The 16,609-nt window shown below is 38.1% G+C and overlaps 1 protein-coding gene across 1 annotated transcript; it reads right to left on the reverse strand.

The window, feature by feature from the left end:
• Positions 1-11,673: 11,673 nt before the first annotated feature.
• Positions 11,674-14,975, reverse strand: mafaa (MAF bZIP transcription factor Aa). Its single transcript, XM_016491428.1, has one exon. The coding sequence runs from the start codon at positions 14,203-14,205 to the stop codon at positions 13,282-13,284; it is 924 nt and encodes a 307-aa protein (XP_016346914.1). The 5' UTR covers positions 14,206-14,975; the 3' UTR covers positions 11,674-13,281.
• Between the last annotated feature and the right edge of the window lie 1,634 nt (positions 14,976-16,609).

Genomic DNA, 16,609 nt, shown 5'->3' on the forward strand with positions numbered 1-16,609 from the left:
GGTGTTGAGGCCAAATAATTCAGTTTTAGTCTCATCTGCCTCAGAATCTTCAAGGTGCGTTTTGGCAAAGCTCAGTCGTGACTGCATGTAGCCTTTCTTGAGGAGTGGCTTTTTTTTTCTTGCAACCTTCCCATACAAGCCACATTTGTGGAGAATTTGTGATATTGTTGTCACATGCACACAATGACCACTCTGTCATAAATTCCTGCAGCTGCTTCAGAGTTTCTGTAGGTCTCTTGGTCGCCCCTCTGTCCAGTTTCCTCCTGGCTCTTTCATCCAGTTTGGAGGGACTACCTGATCCAGGGAGGGCCTGTGTTGTACCAAATACCTTCCACTTCTTAATAATAGTCTTCACTGTGCTTCTAGGCATTGATATTTGAAAATTTTTTGCATCCATCTCCTGACTTGTGTCTGTCCACAACTTTATCCCGGAGATCTTTTGACAGTGTCTTGCCACCCATAGTTGATTGTTTGCTTCAGTTGCACTACCAAGGACTGAACTGCTCCAGGAAAGCTCTTTACATGCTAAGCTAATCAAAATAACCACAGCTGATCATAGTTGAAAGTCAAACAGGTTTTTTTTTCTGACATGTTGGTGTTATATCTTTCACTTGGATCTTATAAGTTGCACTGGCTTGTAGACTGTCTACTTAATATCTGCTAAAACTTTATTTTGATGGTCCCCCAACAGACATTCTACTGACTATAAGTAACATTACAACATGTCAGCTTATTCTACTAACACTAAACCTAAACCAACAGTCCACTAATACTCTAATGAGAGTAAGTTGACATGTAGTTGCAAAGCTACTAATAGTTAGAATGTCTAAAGTGGACTATTGAAATTAAGTATAACCAAAAGAATGAAAAGTTTCATGTTGCTATGAATATATTCACCCTTTTAAAATGACCTCAGACAAGACTTGTCTGCCCCAATGGAACAAGAGGAAAACTTAGGATTTATGAAAGAAAAAAGGATGGATAAGCATGGAGGAGTTCTTGGGTGGGAGTTCCAAATGTTAATTGATTAAATTAGGGTCACCACAACAGGAAATCGCAGACGACTGGGGTGTCATAATTCATCATAGCCGCGCTCAGTAATGCAATGTAGGAATAGGATATGCAGGAAAGTCAGCCTTTCTTCCACCATGACCTCATACTGCCAATGCGTCTCACCACAAGACATACTCTCCGTCATTTAGATGAGAGAGATGATTTGTCAGCCTCTCTCGCTCACATACTCCCACATGCTAACCAGCAGCTGCTGCTAATACACCTCCTTCTGCCACTATGTGCCAGTTTCTTGTCATTTGTGCGACTATTCATTTCTTACCACAATTCCTGTTCCCTTTCATGGGAACTTCGAACTGCGTCCTCTAGGGGTCGCTATGTCCTTCCATCTACAACCATTCGGTGGGAGTCAAGCTGAGTGTGCAGTCCTTAGCGGAAAACTTTCTGCCCTGTTTTGCTATCTTCTGTATTATTAGGACCTATAAAGTGGAACAAGGGTAAACTAGGACATGAACTGGAGGCCTTTCAAATGAGAGGAGCAACTATACATTTTTTATACTAAACATTGTAATTGATTTGGAGTTTCTTCCATTATATGCATCTTTTTAGCTTGTTAGAGGCACTTTCTGTGCTGTATTATGGAGCATTTGGCCACAATATCCTATAAATATGTCAGAACGCTCTTAAAAAATAGATTGAAGGAGAGAATGCCAACAACTTTTTGTTGTTCATTGACAAGACTACTGAAACAAAAACAACTGAGGGTCTTAAAGGTACATAAACACAGGCGGATAATTCAATGCATAATGTGTGGCAGTTTGTCAGGGTGTGTTAGAGAGGGCCCTCAGGGCTGCAGTATACAACAGAGACTGCCAACATTGAGACAGGGTATCAATCCAAGAGCCTGGATATGGGAGCATTGTCTGTCAGCAGATATCAAGTGCACTAAATCTAAGATTACCAAATTAAGAGAAGGCACTTAAGTGAGGTATGTATTAGACACACACACACACACACACACACACACACACAAAGTGAGTCCAAAAATTGGAGAGAACCAGTAAAAATGCTTTTAAACGTTTGAATTGTTAATGCATTTTTAGAATGGAAATAATCTGCATAACAATTTCAGTTAAATTATAATTTTTTTAATTAACAAATTATTTGAAATAATTTAATTTCTTAGTATTAGTTCTGCCCCTCTTTTGCTTTAAAGACATCAGTAATAAAGCTATTTTTTTATTTTTTTGTAAAATTGGACATGGAAGAAATAAAATAAACTTTAAATGACAAAATAAATCAATAATTAATTAAAAAAAAACTACTAAATACAAAGTAACTTTTCTCTATTTTTAGTGACCTGTGACATTACATTGTTGAATATAAGGTTTTTGTGTTTATTTGTTGATGAGGGATTTATGTGCACAGTAATATTTTTAGATTTGTGGACGGATTTTTTTTTTTTTTTTTTTATTAGCACAGAAGGTGCTGTTATTAGTGTTGTTATTTTTTATTTGATTTTATTTAATATTTATTGTAATTCATAGGGTTATTATTTAGTAATTTCATGACTTGGATGTACATTTCAGATATCTTCACTATTAAAACTATTAAGATCATTCAATTTGATTTCATAGTGCTGCTATTAAAGGGGTCATATGATGCGATTTCAAGTTTTCCTTTCTCTTTGGAGTGTTACAAGCTGATTGTGCATAGATAAGATCCCTGAAGTTGCAAAGACTAAAGTCTCAAAACCAAAGAGATATTCTTTATCAAAGTTAAGACTCTGCCACGCCCCCCTAAAAACGGCTCGTTCTAACACGCCCCCACATAACTACCTCACTATGTGGAAATATTAGCATAATGCCGCCCAAATGTTCACGCAAAGAAAGAAGGCGTGGTTTCAGTAACCGCAGTTAGTGTTGATGCAGCCATGTCAGGGAGACGCTGTGTGTTTCAGTGCGAAAGCAAAAGCAGCAAAAGCACTTTATATAATGATCTTTAAAAAAGCATCATATGACCCATTTAAGACATATCTTCAATTGACATGTGGGCAATTAAATATTTAGATATATTTATGTACCTTTATATAAGTCATATAATAAATGTACCTTTAGACAAATCTTGGTTCTGTCTTGTCTGTCATCTATTCCTCTCATCTCCTGAATAGGTACTGTTATTTTACCTTTGTGCCAAGTTCATCCTGTACCAGGTGACCAAAAAAAAAAGAAGATGAACAAATAGATGTGTGCAGGAAGGGTTAGGGAAAGCACAAAGACTTGCTCAGACTTCACTTCACTTCACTCTTTATCAGACTGTCGGGTTGAGTCTGCTGGCAGCGTGTTTTTGTCCAGTCACACAAAATCTGTGGGAAAATCATCTGTGAAAACAGAGCACTGGGTCTCATTACTGTTCATTCAAACTCATTCCAGAACAGTATTACCTTGTAATGCAACTGGATGTAAGAAAAATAAAAGCTGTGTTACCATGTACCGGTCACTTCCTGGCGTTCTGGACACATTAAGAATGAGTCCTTGTCATGTCCTTTCTTTGAACTGCTGATCCTATGCATCCATTCATAACTCATCATTCACACCTTATTTTTATTTACCTAGAAAATTATGGGTTTTTTTTCACATTTTGAAATGAATTAAAAGACAACTGCATGGATGGCAGAGCTGAATTTCTTCTCTCTGCTGAAGTGCACCACCCAATGGAGAGGCGCATCAGTCGAGTGCAGATGGAGCATATGATTTGCGCATCTTTGGTTTAAAGGCAGAGAAAGCGGGAGACTCTTACAGCAGATGAGCAGTGATCCTGGTCCTTGACTCTGTGTGTGTTCATTCAGGGAAAGAGCTTTTGGCTCACTTACTGATGTACACAAGTAATGATAGTGTCAGTGGATTCGGCTGATCGCTGGCTCCATTTTATCGCTCCCAAATCACACATACATCTCCCCCTTGCTCTGTTTCTAACTAAACTCATTTCACGCCTCTTCATTTCATGGTGTTTTTACACTGTGAAACAAAATTCAGATTCTAATTGTTTAACACATTTTGGTAAATCTTTGTGAGTACTAATTGTACACTTCTAATAGTCAAAAAATTTGGTTGATTATTGTGAGAATTCATAAGTGTGAATTTGAACTGAAATGGTCAGGCAACACAGGAAGCACAGGAACTGGTATTTAATTAAAAATGAAGTGTTGTTTTGCATAGGTCCATATAATGAAAGTAAGTGAATTTATCATATAATAATAATTATTTATATATATATATATACAATATTGCAACAATTTTAAATATCAGCTTTCTATTTTAATATGTTTTAAAATTTAATCAATACCTTTGATGGAAAAGCTAAATTTTCAGCAGCCATTACTCCAGTCTTCAATGTCACATGAACCCTCAGAAATCATTCAGATATGATTTGGTTCTCAAACATTTCGTAATTTTATCAACAGTTATATAAATGGCTGTGCTGCTTAAGTTTCATTGATAAACAGAAAGTTCAAAAGAACAGAATATATTTGAAATATAATTTTTTTGGTAATATTATAAATGTTTTTACATACACTTTTGATCAATTGAACCCTACAACTTTAAACGGTAGTGTTTATGAATGTATTGTGGACCCACTTTATATTAAGTGGTCTTAACTATGTACTTACATTTAAATTAATCATTTGGTACAATGCACTTATTGTGTACATACATGTTTTACGTTGTACTATTTAAAAATACCTGCATGTAATTACATAAGTAATTAATTTCTGTAATTACCTTTATAATTACACTGTTGACCCATCCCTTACACCTTAACCCATTCTTATACCCCCAAACCTGTCCCTAAAATTACCCGTTTCCCATCTCAATAGCAGCAAAAGTGTTTTGCAATACAATATGAACACAATAAGTACATTGTACTTATTTTTTGATGTACAGAGTAGTTAAGGCCACTTATTATAAAGTGGGACCGTATATATAAATGTCTATAGTTGACATTATAAACTTCTCTATTGTTCTTTTAATCTTTAAAAGTTTAGTTATAATTCATTAAGCCTGTTTGTCTTGAACTTTCTGTGGGAAAAAAATACAATTTCTGCTTCCTGTTTTCTACCTGACTTTAAATTCAATTAAAATTCAGGAACTGATTTGGAATTGAAAAGGCATTATCAATCCAATTCTGAACTAATTTAATTCACAGTGACAAGCACTATAGACATCACTATTCAGCAAATCTGACTGAATCGAGACAATTAAGCAGCTTGCATTACAGAAACGTTGTGCCTTCTGTTCTTTTAAATTACATTTCACAGCTATCAAGTTTGTAATATTTCGCAGTAGCCAACTCTCAATATCCATTTTATAATGTACAGCCATTATTAAAAGAAACACTCAATGTATCCAGAAATCACTTGCAAATCAAACAGAAAAAATGTTGTCATTGTGAAACAACGCAAATCTGTTGTTGCAGCTGTGCTGTTGCTTCTCTTATGTATGTGGCACGAAACGAACCTCAGGGTATAAGAAAGAGGGGAGATTTTGTGGATGAGGAATCCAAAGTGTGTGTATGTTGGTATGTGGGTTTGATGGCAGTTGGCCAGGTCCAGTAGAGTAATGGAGCAATTGATTGCTGATTGACCCCAATGTCACTAAGGACACTTCTTTCTGTTCAGCCACTGCATTACTTTTATTTTCATTATGGCCACACAAACCCAGATCTGCAACCACCACCTACACTATGACATGTAAAAGGAGCACAATGAGAGAACAAGACTAAAGAGTTAACTTATCATACTCTTTAGCCTGTAGTCGTGACGGCAAGAGTCGCCGACAAGCAAAGGCATAAACGGACCGTTTCTGAAGAACTACAGCTGAGACAGTGAGTGGGGAGAACTGAAAAACACATCAAGGGTGCAAACACAGCAGAGTTGTGTGGAGAACCAAACAGATGGATCTGAGTGAATCAGCAAAAACACAACTTCTTTCTGAAGGTCATTGCAGGTCAATTAACGCCTGTAAAACAATGAGTGAGGAGTGCAGGACAGGCTGACAGATACATGAATCTCAGTCATTTCATAATTCTACTATAATGTGATGGCCACACTTTCTCTCCAAAGATGTAGATAAAATAATATAGGCACATTTTTTATTTTGAAAAGACTTCCCACTTGATATTATAGTGGCTTTGAGCCGTAAGCCAACATAATACTGAAAGTTTATTTGCTTTTTTGCCACTTTTAATTTACAGAGTCCATTGAGAGGATGGTAAATCAAGAGGATAAATAAAGAGAGGGGACTTTGTTCAGGGTAGATGCCATATTTATGAATAAAAACAAGACAGTGCGGGATAGATGTATAGTTCAATCAATGTACAATACTGTTGTGTCAATCATTCAGCTGATGCAAATATGTATTCATAAAATATTTCCTCGTAAAACTCAAAGAAATGTGTTGCGAAAAATATATGACAGTGCTATCTATACGTCTATCTCTCACAGTTTCAGTTTTCATTCATGCATTAAATATGGTGTCTAATGGTGTCTATCCTGACTAAGGTCTATGGGATTTGAACCCACAACATCTGAATGAGCACCACTGTTACTTCTCAAAACATTTTTTTCTTATGGCAACCCCTCAGATTTTCAACTTCCAGACCCCCAGAATTTCCAGTTTATCGTCATTTAACACCTACACAGGAATATAATTCCCCCCAGGTGAAAACTTTTATGAAATGACACATTCAGAGCCATGAAATGTCCTTGTGCCTCACAAGAGTAAAAATAATAAAACACTGCCTTTAAAAATGTTGTTTTATTTTCTTGCAGGGTTCCAGGACCAATGTTCACCCCAACCCAAAGCTGGAGGGAGTTCCACGTGTACACTGTTTAGCTGTAGGCTGTCAAGGTGGGACATGACTGACAGGAGCTCATTCCACACACTAATTGGCAGAGTGGGAAAGTCTGGAAAATTCAAATCTTCTGGCATTTCATGGCTCCGTTTCCATAACCAGGCACGGTTCAACATTAGGAGCCATTTGTTTGTCTGTTTGTTTATTTTCGGATGCACGGGAAAAAAAACTGAAAAAAAAATCGCTTGCGTTGCAGATTTTCTCCCTGTGATAGCATGTTTTTCGCTTTGTCTATTCAGCACACAGCGTGTCAGCGCGAGTGTGCGTGACAGCCGGTTGTGCAGCGGCGAAGGGTCGCTCACTCACCATCTGCAAATTGCTTTTTTTCAGCGGGTCGGTGCTGCGCCGTGGCTCCGCTCGCTGTGTGGAGGGAGCCGTTCCGCAGTAATGAGTTTGTCGGCGTTTGGGGATCGCGCACGGTGCTCGCCCTGGGTCACTAATTCAATCTCGAAAGCGTTCTAAATAATTATTAATACCTGCTAAGCGTTAATAGAGCTTCATAGGCGATTCATCAAGCTGTCGATTTATTTTAGGGGTTGTGACATTTTGTGTCTTTGATTTCAAACACGTCCAATAAACGTGGCCAGCGTACAGACCTCTAGAGGGGAGGCTTTTTGTTGCAACCTATCGAAAATGACCATTACGAATCCAATTGTTAATTTAGCTTTCCATTTGACAACCAATATAATGCATGATGACATAGGCCTGTTGCTTATTTGATTCTTGCTATATTCTTTCAAATAATTTCAGCATATGTAGGCCCACATCTAAAATGAGGTGTATGCATGTGCGCACACAATGTACACATTTCCAAAGTGCCCTCCTGAGTGTGTGAAGTGCATTGTGTGGGTGAGAATGTGCGTCTGCCTCTCGTGTAAGCTGAGCCATAGAGACGCTGACTACAGGGGAATCTCATCGGCAATGCAGCCTAGACGCCAAAGAACACACTACTCTTCCTCGCACTCTCTCTTCCTACTTGACTGTCTCTTCTACCCTCTTTCATTAAATACATCTTTGCCTAGGGCTGCCGCCATGCAAGATCAAACTTGTGCCTTTTGGTACCATACATCCATCTTGAACTTTACTGTCGCTGAAAAACAGAAAAGCATATATTAAGGAGACACAAAGTAGGCATTGTCCTTATTGAGACTATTCAAATTCACTTGTGCATTAACAGATGATAATAAATAAATTAAAATAAATATACACCTGTCATTAAGACAAAAACACAGTGTGTGCATGTCAGTCTGGTACACGGTGGAGATAAAGTGATGGCTGTCACACACATTGTCTCCTCTGACACAGCAGAAATGAGAGGAAGTCAGGAAGAAGAGTGGGGGATGGGTTTGAGGACACGCTGAGAATGAGCTTCAGTCTGGGATGCTGCCTAAACTGAACAAGGACAGACAGCATCTCAGTGGCCACCTCTTGCTCTAACCAAACATGGCCTGTTGTGTGCATAACACAGAAACTCAGTGTATGTCAACCAGGCTGAATTTCCGTTTGAGAAAGATAATGCCGGCCCTCCCGTCTTTTACTCTTAGTAGTAAAAAGTAAAAAAAGCATCAGTGTCAGTTATACAGTACCAATGCCTGCACAAAAAAAGACAGCAGCAAACAAAATTGCTCCCTTGGACTGGTCAAAGAAAAAAAAGAATGATATAAAAATTGCAGTATCAATAGTCAAGTGTCTCTAACCGTGAAGTAGCTCTGTTGAGACAGCTTGACTTTTGGATGCTTGAAAAAGAAGAAGAAAAAAAACACTTCAGTATTAAACCACTGTATATAGAACAACATCCTTCTGTATTTACACATTACAGACAAAAAAAGTGATTTAGGAAAAAAATACATTTTCTTTTAAATCAATCACTTAAAATTTGAAGAGCGACACATCCTTGTATGATTTGGGCAAATAATCCAGAACCACTCGTCAGAGAACCTTTTTGCTTTCTTTAACTTGCCCAACAGATCCGCTGCACTTTGCCTGTTTAATGCACATAAAAAAGCACAATTGTGACGATGAACCCCAGTGTTTCCCCCTTAGTTTACTTTAAATTCACTAAACTGCATAAAACACACTAGACCAACTAAGTCACACATACAAGAATACAGGTCTCGTTATTTCTAACAAAACCTTCACCTAATGGATTATTCAAATTGTATTAAAAAGGACAAATTATTGTAAAAATGTCAAATGACACTGCACAGAGAACAGGAAAAGGGCATTACTGGTCAAAGCAACTCTGACAGAGTTATCCTGACATTTTGATTACAGCACTGTGTAAAAAATGTAGAACATTTGGGAATGAATCTTAATATTAATCTTAATACGCTGGGCGGAATAGCTCATAAGTGGCAGGTATGATGGAGAGCAAGTAATGCAACATTACGCCCACTGAAACATTATGAATGAACTTCAAGTCATGCCAATGAAAATGTTGGACTTTAATATTCAGATTTTAAAAAATCTCTCTCACACATATTAAAGCACTTTCCTTGCTCTTCTCATCAGTATGAATTAATGGTTATTTAAGGGAGAGCAGACCGCATATACATGTGTGATGGGTACAGTGTTTTGTAGATTCTCATGCAAGTGATGTAAGAGAAAAGAACCTGTATCTTGCCCATACATACATGTATTAAATCTGAAATCATCTGAGCCTTTGAAACTGGGTTGTCTCTGACACTCAAAACAGTGATAAAAAAAATGCCAGAAGCAAAAGAGGTTAAGTGAAACACTTAGGGACTAACCATCCAGTTTAGCCTTTGATACAACAACAGGTGCAGAGGCCAGAACACTTTAACAAAAAGTTCAGCCACCAACAGGCTGTTGTCATCTTCACACAAAGTACGCGTACCTGCGACAGGCTGAAACAGCTTGGAAAAAGAAGCCCGAAATTAGAAGATGACTCTCGCGTTATATCACGTCAAACTAATCGTGTACAGTCTTGTTCAAAGCATTTAGTATTAGAAAGCCGTTTATTTTGATATAATAATAATACACATTGAGGAACATTTGGTGTAATGTAGCTACTGTAATTGGGAGTAAGGGGAAATTAATAGGAAGTTAGTCAGTGATCATAATACTGTCGCGAAGTCTGGATAACCTTAAACAGTCAATTGCGGTTCAAACTATTAGCCTACAATAAATGAGAGTTTAATGTTTGCCATTGTAAAAACAATTTACCATAGCCTACTTTTAGGTTTCATTTTATTACTCGGGTAAACTAAACAGTGATAGCGACCGACCACAAAAACCCTTTTAATTATCATCGATTAAAAGACAAACACTCAAAATCATTTTCTTCTTACTGGTCCAAATATGAGACGTTTGCGAGCAATAATAGGAATAAAAAAAATAAAAATAATGCGAAGAATATAAGAATAAAAAAATCACCATATTTGCTTGTTTGTGTAGCCTACGTATCTTTCAACTTTCAAATAAATAATTTCCTTTTAAACATTTGTGTAAACAAAAACGTTTTAAGGTTGTAAACGAATGTCACATTGTACCAAGCAATTATGAACAATTGTTCATTTTACGATGAAAAAAAATAAAAATCACTATATGCCACATTAGTATTAAACCTCCATAGTTCATAGAATAAAAATGTATTTTTGCAAATGTAAACAAATATAACAGATTTAACTTTTGAAATAGTACGATTCGTATGCCATATGCGCAATGAGACACGGTGTTTTATATAAGATATAAATCGTTAGGCTATTTCTTGCCTTTTTATTATTTTATCATAAAATAATGTAATTTAAGCCTAATATATGTCATTGGACAAAACTGAATCTTGTTTTTCGTATAACAGTAGATCACATATTTTAGCATGAAAAGTGATTGGAAAACAGGCTGATGCATTTGACAGGAGTTTTTATTAAACATTATGAAAACAAGATTCTGAACAACATTCCATTTCGAAACATTTTGGTTTGAATTTACTGACACGTAAGGACATTTATAATTTCGATAAATATATAGAAATTATAGACTATGTACAGTTTTGTTTTTTTCCATTTTCTTTATTATTTTTTTTTTTACGTAAAACAGCACACATGACAGCACATATGGTTATGTAACCTCAAGCCGCTGTGCCTCAAATTAGACCAATAGACAGAGAGACTGCTTCATAACGAACTATATCATAATTCATAATTTAACCGAATAAAAAAAAAAAATCAAAGTTAACAGTGGTTTTCAGGTGAGATATCAAGCAGATACTAACCCAGGTAAAGGAACATACTTGGAGATCTTATTTTAGAAGTCTGGCCAATAGATCTGTTAGGAAACTAAGCATACAAAGGTAGGAAAGAATTTGAAAACTGACTTAAGACAACTTACGTGCTTTAGATAATCCACTTTGGCAACTTCTTCATTTAGCCTGAACAAGATGGGCTATATTTCAACCTCAAATGCGCATGATTACTAATAGCGAAGTTTGCACACAAGCCCTCTATTATTGTTGAATTATCCGCATTTAATCTCTTGACATCTACCTGTAGTGTAATTCGGCATGGTCGGAAGCCTATTATCATGACAATGTTTTAATGCTAAACAATAGGCAACTGCTTTATACAGAGTATGCTACAGTTTTATTATGTCACAATAAAAAGTTAAAACAACCATTCTTGCCCTATTAACGACGGTTGTCATATTTTTGAAGTTAACAGTATTATGTCGTTCATTATCCCGGCCATTAAGGCAAAAAAAAAAATAATAAAAAAGAATAATATATATATATATATATATATATATATATAAACTTTCTTCAAGAGATGATCTTACTTATTTCTGTCTAACCAGTTTTTTACATACCTTCATTTATTTTGAAGTACAAAATTCACATAATCAGAGCTTCTGTTAATTGCTTTTGAATTTGGTGCATAGAATATTAGCAGCAATTAAAGTCATTGTGTTTATATGCACTTTAGATCGACTATGTCCACCATAACAGCAATTCGATTAACACAGAGGAAAATAAATGTTATATAACTCCCAATTCTTCGAATCGTAGTGCAGTAGGCTTCCTTTGAAATTGTACATATTCAATAGGATGAGAATATCTTTGTCATTTGCATGCTACTACATACAAACATCGTATTAAGACGTTTTAAATAATCAAGCAAAAAGGACTTTAAAAAGAAAGTTAAATTAACACACCATTTGACCTACATATGTACAAGTGGGAATAAATAACTCTGGCTCAGTTCGGTGTTTTTTTTTTCTTTGTTCTTATTCTGTACTTTTTAAACAATAGAAAAGAAATGCAAGGACGGATTTCATGTGATTTCGCAGGTACGCATGAGTTCCTTCACATACACGGTTTGTGTCGAGCAGAAGAAACGAAAAGAGAGGGAGAGAGAGAAGAGAGAGTGGTTAAGGGCCATGCTTTTCATCCAAGTGCTGTATGAGGAAGAGAGAGAAAGGACCTGGCGCGTTTGGAGTACCGTACATGTCCCGCATGCAGGATTGGTGGGGTAATGCAGACTTGAGCAATGCTTGAGGGCCCTAAAAGTTCATAAGTCCCCTCAACCTCAGTTCATGACTGAGAAATGTCAAGGATGTATTGCTATCTCCCTTTCTTGATTATAAGTGTTTTAATATGATTATTGTTTCTTACAAAGTCCCTTCACAGGCTGAAGTTTCGTTTCCAGTATGTTCTCATCTTCATTAAGACTCGTAAATCGGCTAAGACCAAAAAAAAACAAAAAAAAAAAACAGATTAAGGAAGCGAATGTATGTCTATAAACATGTCGGACTTTGAAGTTAGCCTATAACTAAACAAATAAATAAAATAAAAAATAAAAAATTTACAGAATCCAAAACTAATGGGTCTTTGGAGGTTATGCGTGATCCCATATTTACTAACCTTAAGACTTGTATGGTACAGTACTATATGCACACAAATAATGAGTGAAGACTTTAAATATGTCGTTGTAATAGACTCTACACTCTTAAAAATAAAGGTTCTTTAATGTTTATTTTCAGCACTTTAAGTTCAGCAAAGGACTTGACTTGCTTGTCAATAACCATTTTGGCGGTAAAGGGTAGTTCTTTGGAAAAGAAGTGCTGGATGTTACATTATGGGTTCTCTTGATTTGCACACTGGGTTTTGTAAAGCACCACATAGAAATTTCTCTAGAGTCTTTGAGAATAAATATGTATCTGTGGAACGTAAAACGGTTCTCCTATGGAATCAGACCTTTATTTTTAAGAGTGTATGCTCTAAAGTGAACATTGAGTATTTAAGATAAGAAATGCAAATAAAATTAACTCTGAAAATCATAACAGTTAAGGTTTAAAAAACGAATACGTTGGTTCGAAAAAAGTCTTTAACAAGAATCACTCTCACATGAAGAATTCCGTGGAAGTGTTTTTTCCGTGAGTGCCGTTGGACGGGTCCCGAGTGTTGCCGCCGCCGTTAAAGGTTCGGCTCGCGAGCTTTTCGTACTTCTCCTTGTACAGGTCCCGCTCTTTGATCAGACGCGCCACGTCTTGCTTGAGTTGCTCCACCTGGCTCTGAAGCGTACACTTTTCGCTCTCGAGCATGTGGCGCTGCTGCACGCGCTTGTAGCGGCACGACTGCGCATAGCCGCGGTTCTTCAGGGTTCGCCGTTTCTGCTTGAGACGGATCACCTCTTCTTTGCTGAAGCCTCTCAGTTGCCGGTTAAGCTCGCGCACTGTCATGCTCACCAGCTGCTCGTCTGAGAAGCGGTCCTCGACGCGCGCGTAGTGGCCGTGGTGATGATGGTGGTGGTGGTGCACCGGGTGGTGGTGACCGTTCGTGGCCGTCGAGAGGTCATCTCCGACGTATTGCTGACCACGGAATCCCTCGTAGGGCTGGTGGTGATGGTGGTGGTGGTGCGAGTTACCGATAAGCGCTTCCACCGCGTCCTCGGGCGTCAGGTTGAGGGCCTCTGGACTGATGTGATGCTGGTAGTTAGGAATCCAGTAGAGATCTTCCAGCTGCGGCTTGCCCGAGGAGCCTTGGTTGTTGTTGCCACCGTTGTTGTTGTTGACACCATTTCCGAGGTTCTGCCCAGGCTGCGATCCGGGACTGGGGGCACAGAAACTGGGCGAGGAAGGCACCGAGGAGCAGGGTGTGCTGATTGGGGTGGAGGATAGCGAGCCCGGGGGCAGGCGGTGGCAATAGCGGTCGGCCTCCGGAGGCTCTTTCTTGACTTCAAACTTCATGAGGTCGAAGTCGTTGACATATTCAATAGCCAAGGGGCTGTTGGGCAAATCTGCGCTCATGGCGAGATCGGTGGCCATGTCAGTCCATGCGACGACACCTACCCTACCAGCCAAAGCGACACGCGGGGGGTTCACTGGGATTATGAATAATATCACTGATGAAGATGAGTACCCAGGGTTTAATACATTAGCACGAGCTTCTATTTATAGTGCAGCAAGATATACATATGCCCATGCATGTAAATGTACTTATACACCTAACAGTTTGCCTCTTGTTGACAACTTATCCCAGGTCAAATTCACGCCTTAATATCACTGGCCAGGGCGGCAGAAACTTGAGACTCGTGAACTCAAAACCACCAACCTGACTCGTCCTCGCTTCACCGTGTTAAAGCTTACATGTAGTTTCAGAGAAATCGTCCTTTGAGTAACAGAGACTTCAAATATCCTTCTTCACCTCCGTGTTTTAAGTTCCGTCTAACTGGAGGCTATATAGTTTAAGCTTTCATGGAGAACTTTCCTCACATGTCGCAGAAAAGTCCGCCACACAACAAATGCGCGCGCGATTTCTCAAGTTGAGAAAACGTCAGACTTTACCTCGAAGTCCAAAGGAATGATGCTGCTGTTTTTTTTTTTTTTACACAGTCACCAGCAAACGCGGACCGCTACAATGTACGTGACAAATCTCAGTATAAGTTCCTCTGGTGGGACGCTCCGACGCAGCCCGACGAAGGATGAGGAATTCTGGCTACTAAATTCACCTCCCTCCGCTGTCTCTTTTAAAGTTATATGGACTGCTGTAACCGTTGCTTTTCGTTTACGGCTAGAGCTTCTTTTTGCACTGTTGTCCACCGCTGACACGCAGTATCACTGAAGCACTGAAAGGGGCAATGTACCACTTTATACTACTCATGGAGCGTCCCACCCAGAGAACGGGAAGGACCAATGGGAGGGGCGTAGCAGTAGACATGCATATTCCTATAGCAACACATCTGTGTGGCAGCTGAGCAGAACGCGCTCAACCGCCCCCTAGCGACGCCCACCCTGCAACCGCACGTGGAAGGTGAGCGCGAGGAAAGGAAATAGCCCAGCTTGTCTTACTTAGAAAATGTTTATTTAGAACAGAGCAAACACTTCTTAAACGTTATATGCAATGCAAATGCTTTAGGGATAACTTAAAAACACATTTATAAAACGGATTGTACACGTTATAATTTGTATGACCAATTAAATTCTATATTTCGTAGAAACACATGAAATTATTTTTAAATTATCATATAATTGAACTGATTTAAGCAGCTATTTTTTTTTACTTCAAAACTAAAAGCCAGTCTTATGAGAATTGCAATAGGCCTAGAATGAGATCAAAATTAATACACAATTAGAGGAAAATGATGACGCAATAACACAATGTTTGCACTTTTAACACTTTGCTAAGTTATTTTCTCATTTAAAAATGTAAATATGCTCCACTAATCTCCAATGCAACGACAATTAAGAGCAATATTAAACTAACTATGCGTATTTCACGCAGCATCACATTTCCTTTCACAACAATTATTTATTAACAATTAATTATTTGTTCAGTTGTTTATTTATTAATTTATCAAAAGCGTGCTATCGTTTAGAATCCAGGAGATATGACATTAGACAATTATTGTAAAAATCCCTAGTGTGCTTGGACAGACCGTTTACATTTTAAATTGATTAGATAATTATGTATTAAACTGCATATTTCCTCAATGTGTCGTAACCCCGTGAACAGTCATTCAGTGTATTTATCTGAAAGGATAACACACACGCAACTTTCCTCCCTGCTTATGACCTATAGGCGGTGATGAACTCAGTAACGCGTGATCCAGCAATAAAATCAATCCACATTTCCGCCGGATAAGGAAAAATGCGCAATTTGTGCGGGTGAGTTAATTATGACCCGCCTCGCCAGTGCCAGCCACGCTCCGGATTTCTTTCGCAATTAACCTCTAATTGCATGTCGACTCATCTGCACGGACCGACAAATAATTAAGCCCCACGCAGCGCGCGCCTTCATCACCACAGCATATGTCTTAATCAGAGGAGCCAGTCTCGCGTTGAAGGAAGTACCCAAGATGAGGGTCAGTCTAACACCCTATGCGAGGCCAGGTCCTTATTGCAGTGTAAGGATACTGAGGAATGTAGATCAATATAAAAATGTTTGAAATATATCATAGTGCTTTGTTAAAAATAAAAGAGACAGAAAGACAAAAGGAGGAGAGACAATTAAAGGGGTCATATGATGCGATTTCAAGTTTTCCTTTCTCTTTGGAGTGTTACAAGCTGATTGTGCATAGTTAAGATCCCCGAAGTTGCAAAGACTAAAGTCTCAAAATGATCTTTAAAAAAGCATCATATGACCCCTTTAAAGGAATAGTTCACCCAAAAATATAATTTCTTGAAATTGTACTCACCCTCAGGCCATCCAAGATGTAGATTAGTTTTTCTT

Source organism: Sinocyclocheilus anshuiensis, unplaced genomic scaffold, assembly GCF_001515605.1.
Source record: "Sinocyclocheilus anshuiensis isolate Anshui unplaced genomic scaffold, SAMN03320099.WGS_v1.1 scaffold70, whole genome shotgun sequence".
In the NCBI taxonomy this organism is placed as follows: Eukaryota; Metazoa; Chordata; class Actinopteri; order Cypriniformes; family Cyprinidae; genus Sinocyclocheilus; species Sinocyclocheilus anshuiensis.

What these genes read in the sequence shown, in the direction of transcription:
- mafaa (XM_016491428.1), bottom strand. Translation starts at nt 14,205, where the DNA reads ATGGCCACCGATCTCGCCATGAGCGCAGATTTGCCCAACAGCCCCTTG.